Here is a 23,347-nt window from a genome sequence, read left to right as displayed (position 1 = left end):
GCCTATCATAAACAACAACGTAATTGAGTTAATCTTTTTGCTAATGAGCAACATAAGAGGAAAGGCAGGCCTGGCCAGGGTAGGAACGTGTGTTGTGTGTCTGTTTATCTATGTTTTAAGTGGTGTGTGTGTGTGTGTGTGTGTGTGTGTGTGTGTGTGTGTGTGTGTGTGTGTGTACCCGCACGTGCGCGTTTGGATTTTAAGTGTTTGAGAAACAGTGAATGAGTATGTGTATAGGTGGGAGTACCTCGATGCTAAACAGTAACTATACTAAAACACATGACTGATACCGGTGAGTAAACTCTGTTAGGTGAGAGATTGATGGCTTCGATGATGAGAAAATGTCGGCCAGTCCCGGCATGTCATCGCTCAGTTTGAGAGAGATTCATGGGGTGACACAACTCACAACAAAAGCACACAGCCACAGGCTGGCAGGTGACATTTCTACGTGCCTGGCCACACTTCACACCAAAGCACGGCAATCACCACACACACACACACACACACACAGTGGAACACACACACAGTGGAGTGGAACAGACACACATTGGTATACACATTGTACACACACACACACACAAATTGGCATAAACTTTGGGGACACACACACAGGGCAGCTGTGATATGTTCGCATGACCATTCCAATTATACTCCACACAATAGATTCATTACCTCTGTGATTTGTGACCTCTTTTACACTCATTTGTTCCACAACACAATTCAGTTGGACTCCGTGGAGACACTGAGATTCCTACAAAATCTCAATTGCCTTATTAAACTTTGAAAACAACATCCGAGCATAGAAAAGTCTAAACACATGTAAATGAATTGGTATTTCCAGGTGCTGACAGGGATATGAGTAGATACAACCCGTAATACCCCTTGTTTCCATACTAAATCAGTTATCAAACGGACATCTAAAACATCTCACTGTAACACATCTAAAACACCTCACTGTAACATTATTTGGTTTGATGCCCATGTTACATAAATCCATATTACACAACACATGGGTCACCCAGAAGAGTATGTAATTGGAGAACACTGTCAACAAGGACCTACGCATCAGACTACCTGTTGCCTAGGCTGTAGCAGATACCGATGTGCCAGGTCAAGTTATACCAAGCTGATTTGATGCAACGCCTCACAGAGTATTACATATTATCTACTACCTACCTGGTGGCATAATACTCTCTTAGCCCCAGGCTTTGTTTTGGCCCCATGTAATTCAACCATAGAAACACAAAAGCATAAGACTTTGGGCCAAACCCTGTTGGGAGTTAAAACTTAAAAGTGGAAAAGACCTATGGTATGGACACCAATTAATCTATTCTTAGGTTGTAAAAACCAAAAGAAAGAAAAAAAAGAAGCCAAATCTAGTGCAGAAACAAAACCCCAAATTAATTTACACTCCCAAAAGTGATGTTTGGTTGTAATCAAGTTTAGAAAAGAAACCATCCCACCTTCTCCCAGACTGTAGCGGACGCGGATGTCCCAGGCCAGCAGAGCCTCCTTGCCGTCGAAGCCCAGCACGGCAACCTGGCTCAGGCAGAGGATGGCCAGTGTGTAGCTCACCCCCTCATAGGAGAGACCTGTCTCCAGACCACAGATATCCTCCAAGGTGATGCTGCCCTTCTCCCGGTGGCCCTGGGCTTTATCCGACTTGTCTTTGTAGACCAGAAGTACCAAACAGTCTAAGAAAATGGGGAGAGAAGAGAGAACATAACAAAAACCTTACGTTTCACAAAGTATTGATGGTCTATAACATTTGTATCCTACAACATACAGGGTCAGTTTCCTGGACACAGACTAAAACTTAAAAGCATGTTCAAAGGAAATCTCCATTGAACATGCTTTTTAGTCCAGGACTAGTCTTAATCTGTGTCCAGGAACCTGGCTCACAGTCTAAAAGCAGTCCTAGTTGTTGGTGAATGTTGAGGCTAAGCATGACAGGAACTTAAATACAACCAGAAAAGTGTGTTATACATTAAGTTATCATAGTATTGAGAAACCTTCCAGGGAATAGGGTGGAGTGAGAATCAATTTGAGCTTTTAAAAAAACAGGTATTCCTGGAACAGTTAGGCTAAAAAGTTAAACTGTGTATTGTATTGTATCATATCGTATCGTATCGTATCGTCCTGTTCTGTATTGTATTGTACTGTACTAAATTGTAGTGCAGTGTATTGTACCGACTGTTCGGATGTGAGAGGATGAGATGCGGGGAAAATGTGAGTTCTTATACCCAGACTTCAGTGCTTCCCTGCTGTCTAGGGAAGAAATACGGCTGAAATAAATGGACCATATTGTCTAGCCTGCTTCTAAAAGATCAAAAGGACTCTGACATCACTATAATATCCTGGAAGGCTACAATCAACACAATAACTCAATAAGCAACTTTTGCACTTTCAGCCAGCCTGTTGACAGCACATGGCTCCTGTAAGACATGGCTAAATCACATAATAGGCCTATGCCATTTAAAATATGCTGATTGTTCTTTAGTCCAGTCTCATCATCACTCAAGGTGATAAAACAATAACAGGCCTACTATAAGTACCAGTACCCCTTGACATAGCATGAAAGTCAGAGGGTAGCCTACAGTTATCTTGGGTGCTTGGCATTTACTGTGGCTGTACAGGCACGATGAAGACAGACAGTAGTCAGTGACAGAGGCCTCCTCACACCTCTCTTTGGCACTTTCGAAGTACAATCACAGTGTCAACTGACAAAACAATACCTTTTATTATCTCTGTCACACGCACGCTGGCGCCAAGCGCGCGCACACACACACACACAGCTCATGCATGACTGTGGACAGCTGAGATAACAGGGACTTCAAAGGGATGAGGAATAGTTGCATCCAACCTCGGCCTAGTCCATTAAACACCTAGGGACGGGCAGAGCCCAGATAGGCAAAGAGAAGGAGGCTTTAGTGTAACACAATATGGCCGCTCCATCTATTTCCACTGCGGTTACATAATCAAAGTGTGGATGAACATGAAAGCCCATATCTTTGTGAGTTAACCCACTTAAAAGCATGAAATGTCAGTCAATGCAAGTCTTCAATGCATGCAAATCATGTCCACTTGAGAATAGTAGGCTACTCATGTGGTGACCCACAATCACAATAACATGCACTGAAGGAAAGTCAACACTTCACCAGAGTGCATTTACTATTATATATGAACATATAATAAATAAACACAATAATAATAATAATAATAATAATAACATAGTAAAGGTAATCACTTCCAATCAGAAGACTAAACTACTATAGTTTAAACTACAGACATTTACATTTAACTATAGGCCTACATTTCCTACATTGTATTTCCAGCTTAATTGACTGATATGCATGGTTATAAACCAGTTATAAACACATGCAGCAGCAGCCTCTAAATGTAGCCTAGTAGCCTACCAGAACACATGAACTTTAATACAGGGGCCACCGGGATAGCCAAAGTTCTGAATGAGCAACCTGAAATTAGAACCTATCGTCAGCACAGTGGCCTATGCATTAGAAAATATTTCATTCCATGGCATTCAGTAATGCAACTATGTTTCCAGTTGCTTTTCATTTGGGATGTTTAGCAAATGACAAGCAGAAAGTTATTTATCGATTTACTAGGGTAGTAAATAGACCACAGCAGTAAACTTTCGAATCGAATGGTTTTAAATTACCACATAAATGTAACGAAGACAAACATTGTAAAGCTGTACGCTGTTATTCCAGAAACGTGTATGTTATTACGCGCTTTGAAATGTAGAACAGAATGAGCGACGTACCTGCTACAGGCGATGGCTTGCGAAGTACGACCCACCTAGTCTTCCACTGAAAGAGATAACGGTACAAAATAGACGCTAGTGTTAAAATGCCGTATAACTTCGAAGCACATGCAAATTCAATGAACTATTTCGTTTTGTAAACACCTTTTTTCCATCTCTGAATTTGACATATCCTTCCACGACAACCGAATCCGTCATCTTCAGTCATGGTTCCAAACAGCTGCAGTGTCGCTGTCCCGTGCCCGAATGAGCGGTCACTTTCAAAATAGCTTTAGACTACTGGTGAGGGGCACACACTCACCCATTGTACACGCGCGTCGTGCACCCCCCTCTGGCACCAACACACAAAACCGCACCCACCCAATTAAGGAATTTTCCAGGATATACTTCAACAGCTGTTTTTTCAACAGGTGATGTTAATCGAAATATAAGTAAAATAAAACCTGCTTGCAATTGACTCTAAGATTAATACCAATTCATAAATGATTCAATAGTTATCATCTGGGGGTGGCTCACTAAGACATAAATAATGTATTGTTACAGGGACCCCATCAAATTAGGAATTTCAAGACAGGTGGACATACACATTTAACAACATTTAAAATGTTTATTCAGTAACTAAATAACATTTCTTTCACAGTTGTGTAAAAATCACTATTCTTCCACAGTATGTACACATAGTACATATAAAAATACCAGCTGTAATGTCCATTCATTTAGACTTGGGCTTGCGCTTGATAATTGTGTTGATCCAGTTCACGTAGTTAACGACTTTGGTGTAGACACCAGGCTTCCCAGTCTTTCCACAGCCATCGCCCCAGCTGATAACTCCATACAGGAAGCTGACATCATCCTTCACACAGGCCAGGGGGCCTCCTGAGTCACCCTGGGGGAACACACATACGCAGACCGGCACGCACGCAGACACACACACACACATGGACAGGCACACACACAAACAACAAACAATGAGTCATCCCCTTGAAACTTTATATTAGACACACCAATATACATAAATTGCACTCCTACCTACACTCAATATTTGTCATTACAACACATAAACAAGGTGAGAAGTTAATCAAAACTTTTCATTAAAGAGAAAGTAACTGAAGGCCGTGCAATTCTTACAGCAGCCTCCATATGCATGTTCTGTGAACCAAAAGCGCCTCTAGCATTTTGGGGGCCCTAAACGAGATTTGGTTGGGGGCCCCCCCACACCCACCTTGAGGGCAAACCATTTTAGTGGCCCCCATTTTGGCGGCGGAGAGAACAATTTCAGCTTTAAAGTTAATGTCCTGCAATTCTACACATTTTTCCATAGAGTGTAGGGGAAAATGCTATTGGTCGGGGGTCCTATGCGCAGCACATTGTCTGCGTATAGGCAGAACCGCTTGTGCTGTAAACCCACTACTAAAACTGAAATTGCCCAGTGGTTCCTCTTTATATTATACTGTATCGCTCAATACACATCCTTATCACATGGCTGGCTGTACAATGTACAAGAAAACATTATCTATATCATTATATTCTAATTTGGGTCCAGAAAGCTTTAGATCTACGCACTCTTACCTGGCAGGCATCCACACATCGGTTGGTCCCAGCACAGACCATGTTGGAGGTCACACGGTTGCCGTAGACTTCAGGCAGGATACACCTCTCAAACGGGACGATCCTCACCCCGGTCTCCTGCAGGTTGGTGTATTTATTCACCTCTTTGGAAAAATAAGACAAATAAATCAGTAATGACTGGGATAGACTCATACACTATAAGCATTGGGTCATATGAAAACAGTGTCATCCATGAGACATTCATGTAAAGACATGAATATGAATGACGGGCCTATATGGGAGTGCACATGATTGGATATGATCCATTGAGATGTTACAGTGTAGTTTTGAAGGTGATATGAAGACATTCAAGATCGTTATGACATATCTGACCAGTAGGCCTACACTAGAGTGAAAGACGCACAATGTAGCAGAGTGTTTTTGATACAACCTTTACTCTCAAGCATGTGGCCCCAGCCAGTGATCTGACAGCAGTAGTAGTCCGGGAAGGTCATGTCTTTATTGGGCAGGCAGATTGGCCGTATAAACTGGCTCTTTTTCACACAGCGGCCATCTTGTTTTTTCAGTTTCACAAGAACTGTTGGAATAGAAACATTCTCATCATAACACAGGGAAATGTGACAAAGAGTCAATAGCAGGTGTTATTTATTGAACCTGTATTTAACCTTTAAGAAGGTAAATTGAGAACCACTGTTCATTTCCTATGATTACGCCCTTGATCGGGTGAGACATCCAAATAAGTTATAGAATGCTGTATGATGTACTGTTATCGTCATTCAAATGTTGAATCATGAAATCACAGAGTGACGGCTGCACTACTGAATAATGTCTGTTTTGCTTTCAGAAAAGAGAAGAAAAGAGAAGAACAAGAGATGAGAGAAGTGTAAGTCCCTTTGGAATGGACGCAGACACTCAGAGACCGTCACACCAAAAATGTGTGTGTCAGTGTGTGTCTTCACATTGGAGCCAGCTGTTCCAAGATGCACAGCTGTGAGTGCAGACAGGCAGACTGGGATGTGTGAGTGTTTGTGTTAGTCTGTGTGTGGGCGAGTGTGGTAGTGTAGGACAATGTGTGTGAGTCAGTGTATGAGTGTGTACTATAAAGTGTTTGCGTGTGTGTTTGATGATAGTCAGTGTGAGTGAATAGGAACGTGACATAATATATTTACCAATGTCATGGAGAGTTGGATTGAAAACAGAGAAATGCTCTGGAAAGATGTACTTCTCCACTCCAAAGGTTTTGGTGTCACGAGTCGTAACGTTGAACTTATGCTGACCCAGAATCACACGAATCTTTGACACAAGGGGACTGAGGACAGACACATCATTCTCTGTCATTAGTAGCACATTGTAGGAGAATTATGTCACATGAATTAAATTGAATACAATGACACTTAATTTGTATGATATTAATACCATGGGGCTGTACGTATTAAGTGTCTCAGAGTAAGAGTGCTGATCTACGGCCAGGTCCCCCCTGTCCATGTAATGTTTGTCATTGTAATCTAAAAGGTGAAACTGATCCTAAGCACTCCTACTGAGATGCTTGATACATACAGTGACTGGACTGAAAAGTTTAAACCTAAAGACCCAAGACCATAGTAACCAGGAAAATCCTCCCCTATTGGCCTACAAAGGGCATTTGAAAACCGAATGTTTTTAAGCTTTTCCTCAAACTGAATATTTGCGTCTAAATATAGTTTGTGTTCATAAAATGGCAATGTTGAGGTCAAAGTCCAGAGTGTAAATAATCTCTGTACTGACCACTAGTGTCTGTGGTGTGCTGTGCCAAAATGTGAGGTTAAAGGTTGAATGTGAAAGTAATCACAAAATGCCCTCCTCTCCACTGCCTTAGGTACCTGTGCAACTATTGGGCAACCATTCCATGCTAACTACTCAGATATTAATACTTATTTATTTAACAAGGCCTATATATGTGCCTGGTCCCTCAAGCAATGTAGGACTAACTCATAGTTGCATACCACACGAACAGGTGACAAAAGAATAAACACAAATGCAGATGTAGTGGCCAGCTGTCTACTCTATATACTCTATTTCTATGGTCAAATAGACTCAATGTTGCATAACACACAAACAGGTGAATAAAATGATAAACACAAATGGATGCTCCAAATAGTGCTGTACAGGTGTAGGATATTCATTTGAGCCAGTTTGCTACAGCAGGAAATGTGAATTATTATGTGGATATTTTTGCAGGGATATGTGGACACCAGCTCGTCAAACATCTCATTCCAAAATCATGGGCATTAATATGGAGTTTGTCCCCCCTTTGCTTCTATAACAGCCTCCACTCTTCTGGGAAGGCTTTTCACTAGATGTTGGAACATTACTGCGGGGACTTGCTTCCATTCAGTCACAATAGCATTAGTGAGGTCGGGCACTGATGTTGGCCGATTAGGCATGGCTCGCAGTCGTCGTTCCAATTCATCCCAAAGGTGTTCGATGGGGTTGAGGTCAGGGCTCTGTGCAGGCCATTCAAGTTCTTCCACACCAATCTCGACAAAACATTTCTGTATGGTCCTTGCTTTGTGCACTGGGGCATTGTCATGGTGAAACAGGAAAGAGCCTTCCCCAAACTGTATCCACAAAGTTGAAGGCACAGAATTGTCTAGAATGTAATTGTATACTGTAGTGTTAAGATTTCCCTTCACTGAAACTAAGGGGCCTAGCCCCAGACCATTATTCCTCCTCCACCAAACTTGTTGGCACTATGCACTATGCATTCGGGCAGGTAGCGTTCTCCTGGCATCCGCCAAACCCAGATTGATCCATCGGATTGCCAGATGGTGAAGCGTGATTCATCACTCCAGAGAACGTGTTTCCACTGCTCCAGAGTCCAATGGCGGCGAGCTTTACACCACTCCAGCCGACGCTTGGCATTGCGCATGGTGATCTTAGGCTTGTGTGCGGCTGCTCGGCCATGGAAACCCATTTCATAGAAGCTCCCGACGAACAGTTCTTGTGCTGATGTTGCTTCCAGAGGCAGTTTGGAACTCGGTAGTGAGTGTTGCAGCTCTAGCAGGGTATACATTTGACAAACTGACCTGTTGGAAAGGTGGTGCCCTATGACGGTGCCACGTTGAAAGTCACTGAGCTCTTCAGTAAGGCCATTCTACTGCCAATGTTTGTCTATGGAGATTGCATGGCGGTGTCCACATACTATTGTATATATAGTGTACATTTTTCATAGGGGAAAATCAAGTCTGACATTACAAAGTGGAAATTACAAACTTCAGAAACCTTTTCAAATCTCAAATAAACTTCCAAGTTTTAAATGTCCTGCATTGCAGGAAAGTTCTCCTGCAACAGGGTGATCAAATTAAGATCCTACATCTGTAGTGTCTATATGCTCTAATTCTACAGTACCTCCGGAAGAAGCAGTGGGCAGCAGAGACCACCCAGCAGGATGAGACCAGGGTGCCCGCACAGAAGTCATCTCCTATGTAGAGGGCTGCCATCCAGGGATGGGTACCGGGCAGGGCAGAGCTGCCACCCAGGATACGACCCCTGGCCACCGATATCCTCTTATTATTCCTCTTTCCGCACACAGGCTTCTTGTCTGGCTTGGTGTGGTTGATTTGGTTGGTGTCAGGGAGGACGTTAGGTAGCGGTGGCAGCTGTGGCAATCGTACCACTCTCTGCAAAGAAGCTGTGTAAAATAATATGGAAGCAGACTTAAGTTTACAAGGGCTTCCTTTCTAATCAGTTCAAATCAGTTCACGTTAACTGAAGAGCATTGACTTCATTGTCAACATGTGATAGGGTAATACTAAATTGTAAACTGCTACTACTAAACTACTACTAGTAGTCTTCTACTACTACTACTACTACTACTACTAGTGCTACTACTACTACTACTACTACTACTACTACTACTACTACTACTACTACTAGGCTTACTACTACTACCTACCAGCCTGCTTCCACAATTGGAGTAACTGGGCTAAATACAGTTAATTGCTACAGCCAAGGCTGCTAAGTATACCTCTTCTTATCATTTTGGACTTTACCAGTGGCTCATTTTCCCCTGAAAAGACAAACAACAAATAGAGCTGTTTTATAGAAAATATAAAAAAAATAATCCCAATAACGCATTGTCAGAAATTCTGAATAGCATACAATTTGCCACCCAACAATTAATATTAAATGAAGCGGTGAAATAGCAGTTGGCCAAAGAATGTGCTTTCTGTGCATACTCATGGCATTATGACATCGATATAACAGAGCCAAGTTGTCCCAGTCACTATAGAAGCATTTGGCAACACTGAGTGACTCTTACTTCCTCTCATCTAACCCATTCTCTTCAAACAGTAGGCTGTGTCAAGTTACTATTCTGACTTTCTATTGAAACAGTACCTATGTAAAGTTAACATTCTCTTCTGGCACAGGGAAGGTAAGTGCAGTACAATTCCAATAAACTTATTTTTATCACTAATGCAGACATTTTTTAATAAAAAAGTTTTAAGCAGAGTGCTTTGAATGTTACAGAGGCGTAGGGTCATGGGTTATGTCATAGTTCTGTTAAAGCGGAGAACAATATTTTTTGGAGGGAATATAAAGAGAGAGGATGTTCTATTCCACTTAAATGAGAAGCAGCTGCTGGTGGGATTCAAAATGCTGTCAAACTCTTCATAGCTCAAAATAATACAGTAAAGGTTTTAAGAGAGAAGAAATTGAAGACTGCCAAATGCATATTTCACCCTTGATAAAAGACAAAGCCCCTCACGGATCTGAGAGACTCGCCGAGCTCTATAATTTGAAGCAGGTTCATTGGAGACATTTAACTCAACTCTATTTTCTAAAGTAAGCTTTATCCACAAAATGTATAATCAATCAATCCTTTAAATGAAGTCCTCGAACAAGGTTATTCATTGTGATATGACAAGACCAGAGTCACAACAATCAGTCTCATTCAATGAATAGCATTTGAAAACCTCAAAGTTTGCACTGTACTTTACTTTACTATTTATATTGTTGACTACTTTTGCTTTTACTTCACTACATTCCTAAAGAAAATAATGTACTTTTTACTCCATACATTTTCCCTGACACCCAAAAGTACTTGTTACATTTTGAATGCTTAGCAGGACAGGAAAATTGTCCATTTCACACACTTATCAAGAGAGCATCCCTGGTCATCCCTACTGCCTCTGATCTGGCGTACTCACTAAACACAAATGCTTCATTTGTAAATGATGTCTAAGTGTTGGAGTGTGTCCCTGGCTTAATATAAGGAATTTGAAATGATTTATACTTTCCTTTTACTTTTCATACTTAAGTATATTTGAGTAATTACATGTACTTTTGATACTATTGTATATTTAAAACCAAATGCTTTTACACTTTTACTCAAGTAGTATTATACTGGGTGACTTTCACTTTTACTTGAGTAATTTTCTATTAAGGTATCTTTACTTTTACTCAAGTAATACAATTGTGTACTTTTTCCCCCACTGCCCACACCCCAACCACTTTTTTAAAAAGTGTCTGAGCAGCATATCCAGTACCCCTTACAGGCCTGCTACACTGGACACGTAACTTTTGCCAAGCTTGAAACATGCCCATTGTTTTCAATATATCCTGGGCGTAAGCAGCGCTGCTCCGCGAGAAGCTTTCTCAGCTCAATCTAAAATTATGCTCTGGTTCTTTTTTCAAGATTTCTACACGCGGCTCACGCCTGAGAACATTTGATTAAGTGGCTTGCTCTCTTTTCACGCAGTGAAAAATTAAGCCTCCAGTGTAGCAGCTAAAAAACCCACTGCTTTCACGACGCCCCATTATAGCACTTACAGGGCCGTAGCTACATATGAGGACACTGAGGTCCGGACCTCTGTAATTTTTTCAAGGAATTAGAATAGTAGAATACACAAGGTGCAATTTTAAAACTTGGTAGTGCATCAGCAGTTTTCCTCTTGTTATGTCACTCACTGACAGTCACTCAATTAGCCCATGTCAGTAAAACATTTTTAGGCTAGTTAGTCTAGCCAGCTATCTAAACTTTTAGTAATCATGGCCGAATGACCGACTGGGCACGCAGGGCACATGCCCAGGGGCCCTGACCTTCAGCAGGCACGCATTGATTTTGTTAGTCACTCTCACTCAGATATCATATTCACATGACATAAGTCAATGTTAAAATGTGTAGAATTGCAGAAAAATTGCTATAACACTGCAATAAAAAAAAGTTAGGTAAAGAAAACGTATTTGTAAAACTTTTGCTAATAAAAACATTTTTTCTGCTAACAGATCTGTACATATTAAATTATAGTTTTTAATCTCAGTGCTGAGTTAATGTGAGTTAATGTGTAGCAGCTAATTGTATAGCTAAAAGGCTATGTGTTTGTAGATCGACTGAGATTAATGAAGCTACAGCAACCAATGTGATAATGGCTGGGGTCATTTCTGCTTGTTTTTGCTGTTGTCCAAATAACATGGACCTCACAAAAATTCTGACCCTGGCTACAGCCCTGAGCACTTATGTTACTCACATAAACTTTTGACACAAGGCAGAACATCACAGTTCTCCCAGGAGATGGCTTCATCACTGAATGTGTAGCACCACGGCATCTTGTCCCCATCTGGGTTTCTGGACACATGTTAACAGTATCCCGGCCTGGACTCCCAAAGAGCAAGCAGAAGCACAGTGCCAAGAAAAAATTCCCAACAAGGAAGAAACCTCAAGAGGAACCAGAGTCAGAGGGAAGGCCCATCCTTTTCTGGCTGTACTGGGTTGAATGATCATATCCCCATCAAGTCCAGACAGACAGGGGAAGGTGAATGATCATATCACCATCAAGTCCAGACAGACAGGGGAAGGTGAATGATCATATCCCCATCAAGGCCAGACAGACAAGGGAAGGTGAATGACCATATCACTATCAAGGCCAGACAGACACGGGGAGGTGAATGATAGTGGTGAGATAGTGCTGGCATGACGGGCATGAAGCATAGACTTCAGCTTCTCTTTTGGGTTGCCAGGTTGGTTGTCAATAAAGAAATAAAGACAACGTAATCACCTCCCGAGTGGCGCAGTGGTCCTGGTTCGAATCCAGGCTCTGTCGTAGCCGGCCGCGACCGGGAGACCCATGGGGCGGCGCACAATTGGCCCAGCGTCGTCCAGGGTAGGGGAGGGAATGGCCGGCAGGGATGTAGCTCAGTTCGTAGAGCATGGCGTTTGCAACGCCAGGGTTGTGGGTTTGTTTCCCACGGGGGGGCAGTATGAAAAAATAACAAAATAAAAAATAAAAAAAATGGTATGCACTCTGGATAAGAGCGTCTGCTATATGACAAAAATGTAATGTAAAAATGTAATGCTGCACACATACATGCAGTAGGAGTGTTCCCCCAAGCCCCTGAGGGGGGCGCTCTCCACGTGGAGTTCATCATGCAGCAGGTCAGAGTTCCACGGCAGACAGCGGGCACCAGAGATGGTGGTGCCCACCATGGCACGGTAGTCTGTGCCCTTGTTGTCATAGCATATGACAACAAGAGATGTGGGAGATGAGACAGTATATCACAGTTTCCTGTGTTTGTTTATGAGAGTTTGTGCGTGTCTATCTGTTGACCTTATTTATATTGGACTATCTAAATGTTTATAGTCTACATGTAGTCACAGAGTAGAATAAACATCATAAAATGTCTTCTCTATCCCAGTGTATGACCTCTGGCTCAGACCAGTAATGCTAAACTAAAGCTATGCTAATCTAGGCTAACCTAGCAATGTAAATCTAACAGTGACTGTGTTAGCATGTAGAGGCTGGACTCACCGATGCTACAGTAGGGTCCACTGTAGCCAGGCCTGCAGGCACACACCTCCTTCCTGGTGGCTGTGATGAGTCGGCACGTACCATCGTTCTCACAGGGGCTCTCACTACAGACTAAAGACAGTTACACACTTCATCAGGTATATTACATTATGACAAACCACAGCACTGGGATCAGTTCCAACCACCCTTATCCTGCCTCCCGCCACTGCATGATAAACACAGGAGCTGGTCTTGCATCAGCGTGTTAACTTTGATCAAAACACACATGAAGCATTAGTCTACCTACGTTTGAGCACTTATGGTTAAGGGTTGCAAAAGTAGAGTGGGAGAAATGCATTCGCAAACACTGGTGTAGGTGTCTGATTTGACATGTATTTCTTGGAGTGTCCATGTGGGGGCAGTATGAGTGGGAAAAGCCTACTTTACATTTTTAGTCATTTAGCAGACGCTCTTATCCAGAGCAACTTACAGGACCAATTAGGGTTAAGGGCCTTGCTCAAGGGCACATCGACAGATTTTTCACCTAGTCGGCTCGGGGATTAGAACCAGCGACCTTTTGGTTACTGGCACAACGCTCTTAACCACTAAGCTACCTGCCGCCCTTACTACTTAACAGGCTGGGAAGGTGGGGGGCACGAAACAGTAGCGCTAAATAAAATGTTTGCAGAACCTTAATCCTTAATACCATGACAAAACAAAACAGATTTGGTCCAAGGGGCTCTCCAGAGTGCCTTTCTCTTTTGTAAGAGTAAATAATTTAAACACGCATAAAACGTCCACCGTAGAGACGAAAGCACCTTCATCGAGATTTGGGTGTATCTCACACATCGCTTCTTACTCATGGTGAGTCATGTAATCTGTCTTTTCATCTACAGCAAGGCTACACTTCTAACCATGGAGAGTAGATTTAAAGAGAAGGCCAACTCTGCTTTTGGTATCTCGTGAGGTGAACGTGAGGCGATTTATCTTTTGGCTGAGAGGTTTCTCTCAAGCGTTCTGAGGGGCCTCAAAAGGAGAGTGGGCTAAAGTAACAAAGGATCAAAGCAAGCATGTCTTTTACCAGTATAGCGGACTCTCTCACAGGAGATCTCCCCATCCACACATGTGCACCATTCCACGTTACGGAGGTAGATCCTTCCCCAGGATTCTCCAATGTCATAATATCTCAGGTGTATGGTTTCATAGCAATTCCCTGACAAAGGGGAGAATAGTGAGATAATAGGTAGTTGGGTGAAACGTGAGAGGAGGAGAAAGTGAACAGGTCAATGAGGAGTTAGAGGGCATGTTTTGTGGTAAATGTTTGGCACTGTGAAGAGCAAGATATGGGTCAATGCACTAAAGGTACTTCTCAAAAGGGAAGGCAGTTTCTCTACCACACCCACACTTTGTCATACCTCAATGAGAAAATAAACTCTGGATATAGAGTAAAACCCCATTGATAATTGACTCTAAACTCAAATGTATAATTGCTTTAGTTTAATTGAAACTGCTTTGAAACACAAGTCCATATAGAAAGTATGATACTGAAAGTTACTCACTCTGATCACAGTGCCTCCCGGTGAAGCTCTCTGGACAGGAGCACTCGAAGGAGTGTCTGTAGGGGACCAGAGTGCAGATGCCGCCATTTTGACATGGATTCACCTGACACGGGTCTGTGAATCTGCGTGATGAGTGGATGAACACTAAAACAACAAAAAACTGAGAACATTAGTGAAAACATTAGAAAGAAACAGCATGTTACCTCAGTAACGTAAGAATAAAGTATTGACCAACTTTGGTGTGTTTCATTTTAACACTGTAAGAGAAGTAGAAGTAGTAAATTAATGCAAAGGAGGAAAATGAGGAAAATACACTAAGATTGAGAGTAACCATGTTTCCATCCACAGTTTTTATGAGAGTAAAGTCAAATCGTATAAAAAAATAGTTTTGGTGTAATTTTATAAATGCCGACAGATCATTTGTTCGTTCGACATGGTGGGATCTTTTTGTGTTGGTAAAATTGATAAGGCGGGAAATGGCGGTGGAAATATTGATATAATAACCATCATATCGAAGTAAATTTGGAGTCACGCGATGATATGGTGTGTGATCCTCCCATTTCGACTGTGGAAACCATGCAGTTTATTAAACTACAGATGAAATAAATGATGATGAACTTCACAGGGTGGTGAAAGTGCACGGTGATGAGTTTGGGGTCACTTAGAAATGTCCTTGTTTTCAAAAGAAAAGCACATTTTTTGTCCATTAAAATAACATCAAATTGATCAGAAATACAGTGTAGACTGTTAATGTTGTAAATGGCTATTGTAGCTGGAAACGGCTGATTTTTTATGGAATATCTACATAGGCGTACAGAGGCCCATTATCAGCAACCATCAGTCCTGTGTTTCAATGGCACGTTGTGTTTGCTAATCCAAGTTTATCATTTTAAAAGGCTAATTGATCATTAGAAAACCATTTTGCAATTATGTTAGCACAGCTGGAAACTGTTGTGCTGATTAAAGAAGCAATAAAACTGGCCTTCTTGAGACTAGTTGAGTATCTGGAGCATCAGCAATTGTGGGTTTGATTAGAGGCTCAAAATGTCCAGAAACAAATAACTTTCTTCTGAAACTCGTCAGTCTATTCTTGTTCTGAGAAATGAAGGCTATTCCATGCGAGAAATTGCCAAGAAACTGAAGATCTCGTACAACGCTGTGTACTACTCCCTTCACAGAACAGCGCAAACTGTCTCTAATCAGAATAGAAAGAGGAGTGGGAGGCCCCGGTGCACAACTGAGCAAGAGGACAAATACATTAGAGTGTCTAGTCAACAGTGAAGAGGCGACTCCGGGATGCTGACCTTCTAGGCAGAGTTGCAAAGAAAAAGCCATATCTCAGACTGCCCATCTTAATCCTTTATTTTTATTGGCCAGTCTGAGATATGGCTTTTTCTTTGTACTATTTAATGAAGCTGCCAGTTGAGGACCTGTGAGGTGTCTGTTTCTCAAACTAGACACTCTAATGTATTTGTCCTCTTGCTCAGTTGTGCACCGGGGCCTCCCACTCCTCTTTCTATTCTGGTTAGAGACAGTTTGCGCTGTTCTGTGAAGGGAGTAGTACAAAGCGTTGTATGAGATCGTCAGTTTCTTGGCAATTTCTCGCATGGAATAGCCTTCATTTCTCAGATCAAGAATAGACTGACGAGTTTCAGAAGAAAGTTATTTGTTTCTGGCCATTTTGAGCCTGTAATCGAATACACAATTGCGATGCTCCAGATACTCAACTAGAATGCCAGTTTTATTGCTTCTTTAATCAGCACAACAGTTTTCAGCTGTGCTAACATAATTGCAAAAGGGTTTTCTAATGATCAATTAGCCTTTTAAAATGATAAACTTGGATTAGCAAACACAACGTGCCATTGGAACACAGGACTGATGGTTGCTGATAATGGGCCTCTGTACGCCTATGTAGATATTCCATAAAAAATCAGCCGTTTCCAGCTACAATAGCCATTTAAAACATGAACAATGTCTACACTGTATTTCTGATCAATTTGATGTTATTGTAATGGACAAAAAAAATATTTGCTTTTCTTTCGAAAACAAGGACATTTCTAAGTGACCCCAAACTTTTGAACGGTAGTGTATATATATATATATATATATATATATATATATATATATATATATATATTTTTTAAAATATTAAAACATACAATCTACTTGCAGTGAAGCCGCTCAACATCTACACCACATTCAGTCATCTAACAGACTCCCATCCAGAGCGACCCACAGCAGCAACCAGGGTCAACACCCTGCTCAAGGGCACGTCGACAGATCTCCCACAAGGTCCAAAAACGGGGACCCGAACCAGCGACCTATCAGCCACCGGCCCAAGCTCCCAACCACCAGGTCACCAGCCCTCCAAGATCCCCCCCACAGTTTCCCGAGAGCTGCACCTCAACCATCCGCGGGGTCTTATTCTGATGACATGATGATCGATGCTTGACTGCCGTTTGACAAATACAAATATTCTCGCTCTTATCCATAATAATCTCATCATGTAGACTAGACTGTATCTGCCAGCTGTTGGCTAGAGCGCAGGTGCCAAGACCAGAGTAGGCACATTTGCTATTTAACGCAACAGTTTTTGTGACAAAACTATCGGTAGAGTTGGAAATGTGATGGAAACACATTGAACTTTAGATTTTTATTCGGTACATGAAAACTTAAGCGAAAAGGTACATTTTGTATGCACTACGTCATCACGCACCGATTTTTATCCGCAACAAGTCTATTTGGTGGGAACATTTGCATATTTTCTTTATACGGACTCTATTCACATGAAAATCTGTCGCTAATTGGATGGAAACCTTGCTAGTGATTAAAAAATATGATGTTTATGCATGCCACTACTGTAAATAGCAGCAAATGTGTCTTTAAGATCATATAGATACACAGAGACAACATAGACTTTGTAGACCATGAAGTCTTGTCCACAGATTCTACAAGAATGACCTCTCACCAATGGGTTGAGTGGTCTCAGGTGCACAGTATCCCCAGAGGAAGTCCTGATCAAAGTTGGGCGTCAGAGAACACCTATGATGCAGAAATAAAAACATTCCTGTAGCGCACATGCAACAGTTTCAACCTGGCCTTTGAGATCAAGGAGTCAGATAGCAAATCAACAGCACATTGAACACGATCAGTCACCTGAGTAAGAACCATAAGGATACTCAAACGAACCCTTATTCCTCAGAAACCTGTATTTCTCCAGTAAGTACAGTAAGTGGGTTTGAAACTGATACCATATTTATTGACTGTCTTTCATAATTGTTGAGGAGCACTGCACTTTAATCCTTTTGGTACCAAAGCTGTATTACCAAAATGGGTTAGAAGTTATATTGATTCCCCCACCCATCCATCCACCCACACCCACTAACTAACTACACCCAATACACCAAACCAGAACACTTGGGTTTCAAAATCCAAAATCCCTTGAGAAACTAATGGAGAAACATTGAGATCAAAGTGACTCCCAAGCTGGGATCCCAGTGGCTGAGTTCATAAGCGGATACACACACACGCACGCACACACAGACACACACACACACGCACGCACACACACACACACACACACACACACACAAACACACATACATACACACATACGTACACACACACACACAAACACACATACATACACACACATACCCTCACACACCCTCAAAAACCCTCACAGCTTAAGATGAGCCAGAACTGGGCACTTGCTGTTACTTGGGGAGAGGGCAAGAGCATGATTCATACTGAATTACATCCTAGCTGTTCATACTTGCAGACGCCCACCAGCCCTGTCATAGCCTGAGTGGATTTACTCTGCAGCTGCAGCGCAGTCCCACAGATGATGACTTTACTATAGCACTCCCTATCCAACAGCTCTATGGTTCTGAGACACAGATCTGTTGTCTAGTTGTTTTCACAATACAAGAGTTGAATCAAAACAAGAAGGCAGTGAGGCATCTTGCTGTGTCACAATTTGTGAAAAGTAAATACTTTATACATGTGACAGTCATTAGTATAAACCATTAAACCATTAACTCAATTATAGGTTATAAAACCTGTGTAACCGTGTTATAAACATGTCATTACATGACATAAGCATTTTTGACAGTTTATGGCGAATAAATTCGCAGTGCTGACTAGCGTTGTCATATGAAGCCCTTTAGGATAGCCCAATTAGGTCACATAGTGATTAGCTCATGGAAGTTATTATATTTACTATAGTAATATAGGGAGTTGAGCCAGTCACAGTGCAAATGCATGTCTCAGTTAATGTCTGTTAGTGGTTAGAATGTCTGTTAGTGGTTACGATATCAAATCAATTTGTATTTGTCACATGCTTCATTAACAACAGATGTGGACTAACAGTGAAATGCTTAATTACGGGCCCTTCCCAACAATGCAGAGAAAGAAAATAGAGAAATAATAGAAAAGTAACACGTAATAATAAAAGTAATAATAGATACACATTGAGAAACGATAACTTTCTATTTACAAGGGGCACCAGTACCGAGGCAATGTGCTGGGGTACGAGGTAATTGAGGTAGATATGTACATATAACTAGGAATAAAGTGACTAGGCAACAGGATAGATAATAAACAGTAACAGCAGCGTATTTGATGAGTCAAAGAAGTTAGTGCAAAAAGGGTCAATGCAGATAGTCCGGGTAGCTATTTGGTTAACTATTTAACTAACTATTTAACTAACTATCTTATGACTTGGAGATCGAAGCTGTTCAGGGTCCTGTTGGTTCCAGACTTGGTGCATCGATACCACTTGCCGTGCGGTAGCAGAGAGAACAGTCTATGACTTGGGTGGCTGTCGTGTGCGTGTGTGCGTGGGTGTCACCTCACCAATCTATGACTGGGAAACCCCTTTGTGTGTACAAGAGTGAGGTACACTACTTGACCAAAACTATGTGGACACCTGCTAATCGAACATCTTATTCCAAAATCATGTGGATTAATATGGAGTTGGTCGCAGTCGGCGTTCCGACTGGCTCGCAGTCGGCATTCTAATTAATCCCAAAGGTGTTCGATGTGGTTGAGGTCAGGGCCCTGTGCAGGCCAGTCAAGTTCTTCCACACCGATCTCGACAAACCATTTCTGTATGGAACTCGCTTTGTGCATGGAGGCATTGTCATGCTGAAACAGGAAAGGGCCTTCCCCAAACTGTTGCCACAAAGTTGGAAGCACAGAATCGTCTAGAATGTCATTGTATGCTGTAGCATTAAGATTTCCCTTCACTGGAACTAAGGGGCCTAGCCCAAACCATGAAAAACAGCCCCAGACCATTATTTCTCCTCCACTAACCTTTACAGTTGGCACTATGCACTCGGGCAGGTAGCGTTCTCCTGGCAACTGCCAAATCCAGATTTGGCCGTCGGACTTCCAGATTCATCACTCCAGAGAATGCGTTTCCACTGCTCCAGAGTCCAATGGCGGCGAGCTTTACACCACTCCAGCCGACGCTTGGCATTGCGCATGGTGATCTTAGGCTTGTGTGCAGCTGCTCGGCCATGGAAACCAATTTCATGAAGCTCCCGACAAACAATTATTGTGCTGACGTTGCTTCCAGAAGCAGTTTGGAACTCGGTAGTGAGTGTTGCAACCGAGGACAGATGATTTTCACGCGCTACGCACTTCAGCACTCGGCGGTCCCATTCTGTGAGCTTGTGTGGTCTACCACTTCTTGGCTGAGCCGTTGTTGCTCCTAGACGTTTTCACTTCACAATAACAGCACTTACAATTGACCGGGGCAGGTCTAGCAGGGCAGAAATTTGACGAACTGACTTGTTGGAATGGTGGCATTCTATGACGGTGCCACGTTGAAAGTCACTGAGCTCTTCAGTAAGGCCATTCTATTGCTAATGTTTGTCTATGGAGATTGCATGGCTGTGTGCTCGATTTTATACACCTGTCAGCAACGGGTGTGGCTGAAATAGCCAAAATCTACTAATTTGAAGGGGTGTCCACATACGTTTGTATATATAGTGTATCTCTTTGAGTAATGGAAATGTGTGGCAATGTTATGCTGTATGTGCGTGTGGTGGAAGTGGTTGTTTGTCTCCAAACACTGGATACTAGAGTGACTAACAGACACCCGAAATGGATGGAACTGGACTCACCAAGGTCTGGAGAAGCTGGTGGTGATACAGTGGTGGTGAATGCTTCCTCCCTGAACGAATGGGAATTTACATTCTTTCCCCTCTACTGTAAGGACTGGATCCACAGAAACAGGAGTAGATACATATGGTTATCAGCACAAGTGAACATATTGTATTTTACACATATTCTAGTAATAAATTCCTCATTCTCTGCAGGAAAATGAAAAAAAGTCAGTATTTCATTAAGTTTGCTGCACAAGATCAGTTCAACATCAATATTGAAAGTAAAAACAATATCAACCCTAAAACACTTTGTGGCAGAATGGAGGCCACTTTAAATATGCTATGAGAAAGCAGGTGTTATCGGCTTGGGATCACAGCATATGATAGACAATTAATCCTTTGAGTTTGACAGTGGCTCCAGCCAGGACCCAATCAAGTTATATTACTAGGGAGGCCCATTAGAAGGGATGCATAGATATCAGCACTATATCCTTCCCTTAAGACAGCCTAATCGTTGTTCTGTTATGAAAAGAGATGTGGACCCTTGCCAACACAAGCTGAATAATTCTGGATTCCAACTGTATCGACTAAAGAGGTCATTATCATTGAGTTCTTGACTGGTAAATGGTTGATGGACTGTATTGTACAGTTGTGTAATCATATTATACAAACAACATATTTCAACATTTTATAAACAACATATTGAGACAGGATAGTGAAGATCACGTACAAAACTGTAATCAATTAAACAGGTGGTGTATACTGTTAATGTTAATAGGAATGATTACCTTTATTATTATCTCTGTTCACATTTCCTGAACTAAATGTTTCATATCCTGGGAGTACCATTCGCTGGAATCAAAGTGAAGCAATATTAAAGGAATGCATGGTTAGTTTACTTTGCTGGCAAATTATGCACGCCAAAATATGCCTCTCCAAACGCAAACGGTTCACTTGTTGCGCTCTAGGAGAACTACTATAATTGTAAGAAATAACTTCACTTACCGTCCGTGCACTGAAGACATACAGTAGGAAAAGTAACACAAAGTATAGCATCATAATATTTTGGGTTACTTAGTCTCTGTTATCATGCGCAAAATTATTAGAAGTTAATTTCTTGAATCAAGTCCGTCAGATAATGGTCACGTTATATCTGTCAATTCGAGAGAACTCAGCCTGCTTTTGGTCACGGAGAACGCGTGATAGCCTGCAAGAGCGAGCCTGTCCCCTGCAAACTTTATTGAGTAAATCAAATGCGTCATTAGACCTACTTTTTGGTTATGGCCATCATTCTACACAAAACATCGAATTACAACATATTTCCCTTACGAGACGCCCACGATTAAACATGCAAGATCTTGAAAGAGCTGATCTTTGATGTAATGGAAATTCACTTTTTCGAGGAGGGGGGTGGGTGATGGTGCGTTAATTCTCCTCTCTGAGCTCGTTAACCATTCGTAAACATTCCAACTGCGGCGTGCTGTGGCAAGAATACCCCCTGTCCAATAACCAAGCCTCTAATTTTCAAAGATTGCAGTAATTGAAATCCCTGTTATGGTAAACTACACTCGGGGATATATTATTCTTACTGACATGACATTACTTCCTGACAAGACTGGTTTAAAAGGGGTTTCATTACTTCCTGACAAGACTGGTTTAAAAGGGGTTTATAATGTGTGACTCAAATAATAAATTGTTCACTTATGATTACTAATACTGTTAATAACTGACCACCATTATGACCAATTTAGCAAACAGATTTAAGAAGACAAAACACACTTGGGAGAATTCTGGAATGTGAAAATCGTAAAGACCAATGATAATGGTTTGACAGGTCTATGTTTGGAGCAGGTTGGGTATCAAGGATTTTCATTCTTACAAATAATTTTCATTTCAAGCGAAATTAATAATTAAAGGGGCAATCTTGATTTAGTACATCCATTTTTGGAAGTTTAAATTAATGATATATAGCCAATGATTCTTGAAGAATAGTACTTATAAATGACTCCTGAGCTTCCCACTGGGCACACACTGGTTGAATCAACGCAGTTTCCACGTCATTTCAATGGAATTATGGACCAACGTGGAATAGACGTTGAATTGACATCTGTGCCCAGTGGGTTAGTTCTACTGTCGTACCCCATCAGTTGGGATTGTTTAAATACCAGATTGACCCTTTAATAAAATCCTTCAAAATGACTAACAACAGAGGCTTCCATTCTGGCATTATAAAGGTGGGAATGTTTATTGAGTGGAATTTGAACAGCTAAACATCAAGCCAGACCATAATAGATCAAATGTACAGACATGAAGAGGCATCATATTTTGTTCACCATGAAACAGTGTACACTGAGTGTACAAAACATTAAGAACACCTTCCTAATATTGAGTTGACCATTCTTGATACACACAGAAACCTGGAGCATGAAAACCCCAGCATTGGTGGAGTTCTTGACACAGACCAGTGCACCTGGCACCTACTACCATACCCTGTTCAAAGGCACTTCAATCTTTTGTCTTGCCCATCCACCCTCTGAATGGTACACATACACAATC

The 23,347-nt window shown here is 41.7% G+C and overlaps 2 protein-coding genes across 4 annotated transcripts in view; both read right to left on the bottom strand.

Annotated features, from left to right (window-relative positions):
* The window catches only part of LOC121554381 (protein Dok-7), a 46,585-nt gene extending 42,494 nt beyond the window's left edge, over positions 1–4,091 (bottom strand). For both annotated transcript variants that reach the window (XM_041867940.2, XM_041867941.2), the window contains exons 1-3: positions 3,929–4,091; positions 3,785–3,830; positions 1,464–1,694 (exon numbers count right to left, since the gene is read on the bottom strand). In XM_041867940.2, the coding sequence (XP_041723874.1) occupies positions 1,464–1,694; positions 3,785–3,830; positions 3,929–3,982 (331 nt within the window). In that variant the 5' untranslated portion in view covers positions 3,983–4,091. The remainder of the gene's footprint in view (positions 1–1,463; positions 1,695–3,784; positions 3,831–3,928) is intronic.
* Positions 4,092–4,377: 286 nt separating this feature from the next.
* Positions 4,378–22,205, bottom strand: LOC121554382 (hepatocyte growth factor activator). 2 transcript variants are annotated; one of them, XM_041867942.2, is made up of 13 exons: positions 21,797–22,205; positions 21,580–21,643; positions 20,810–20,903; positions 17,647–17,720; positions 14,679–14,822; positions 14,201–14,332; positions 13,141–13,251; positions 9,360–9,401; positions 8,741–9,023; positions 6,523–6,662; positions 5,784–5,930; positions 5,354–5,496; positions 4,378–4,670 (listed from the first exon to the last, which is right to left on the bottom strand). In XM_041867942.2, the coding sequence occupies exons 1-13, from the start codon at positions 21,848–21,850 to the stop codon at positions 4,497–4,499; spliced, it is 1,602 nt and encodes a 533-aa protein (XP_041723876.1). In that variant the 5' UTR covers positions 21,851–22,205; the 3' UTR covers positions 4,378–4,496. The 2 variants fall into 2 exon arrangements, with proteins under 2 accessions (XP_041723876.1, XP_041723877.1); XM_041867943.2 differs by lacking the exon at positions 9,360–9,401.
* Between the last annotated feature and the right edge of the window lie 1,142 nt (positions 22,206–23,347).

This window comes from Coregonus clupeaformis, chromosome 39, assembly GCF_020615455.1.
Source record: "Coregonus clupeaformis isolate EN_2021a chromosome 39, ASM2061545v1, whole genome shotgun sequence".
Taxonomy (NCBI): Eukaryota; Metazoa; Chordata; class Actinopteri; order Salmoniformes; family Salmonidae; genus Coregonus; species Coregonus clupeaformis.
Note: the sequence above shows the minus strand (reverse complement) of the source record. Positions and strands in the feature narration are given on the sequence as shown.

Coding starts and splice junctions, on each gene's coding strand:
- LOC121554382 (XM_041867942.2), bottom strand. CDS start 21,850: ATGATGCTATACTTTGTGTTACTTTTCCTACTGTATGTCTTCAGTGCA. Junction 20,904..21,579: donor GAACAGAGATAATAATAAAG/GTAATCATTCCT, acceptor CTGTGGATCCAG/TCCTTACAGTAGAGGGGAAA. Junction 13,252..14,200: donor TGAGAGAGTCCGCTATACTG/GTAAAAGACATG, acceptor AACTGTCTTTAG/TCTGTAGTGAGAGCCCCTGT.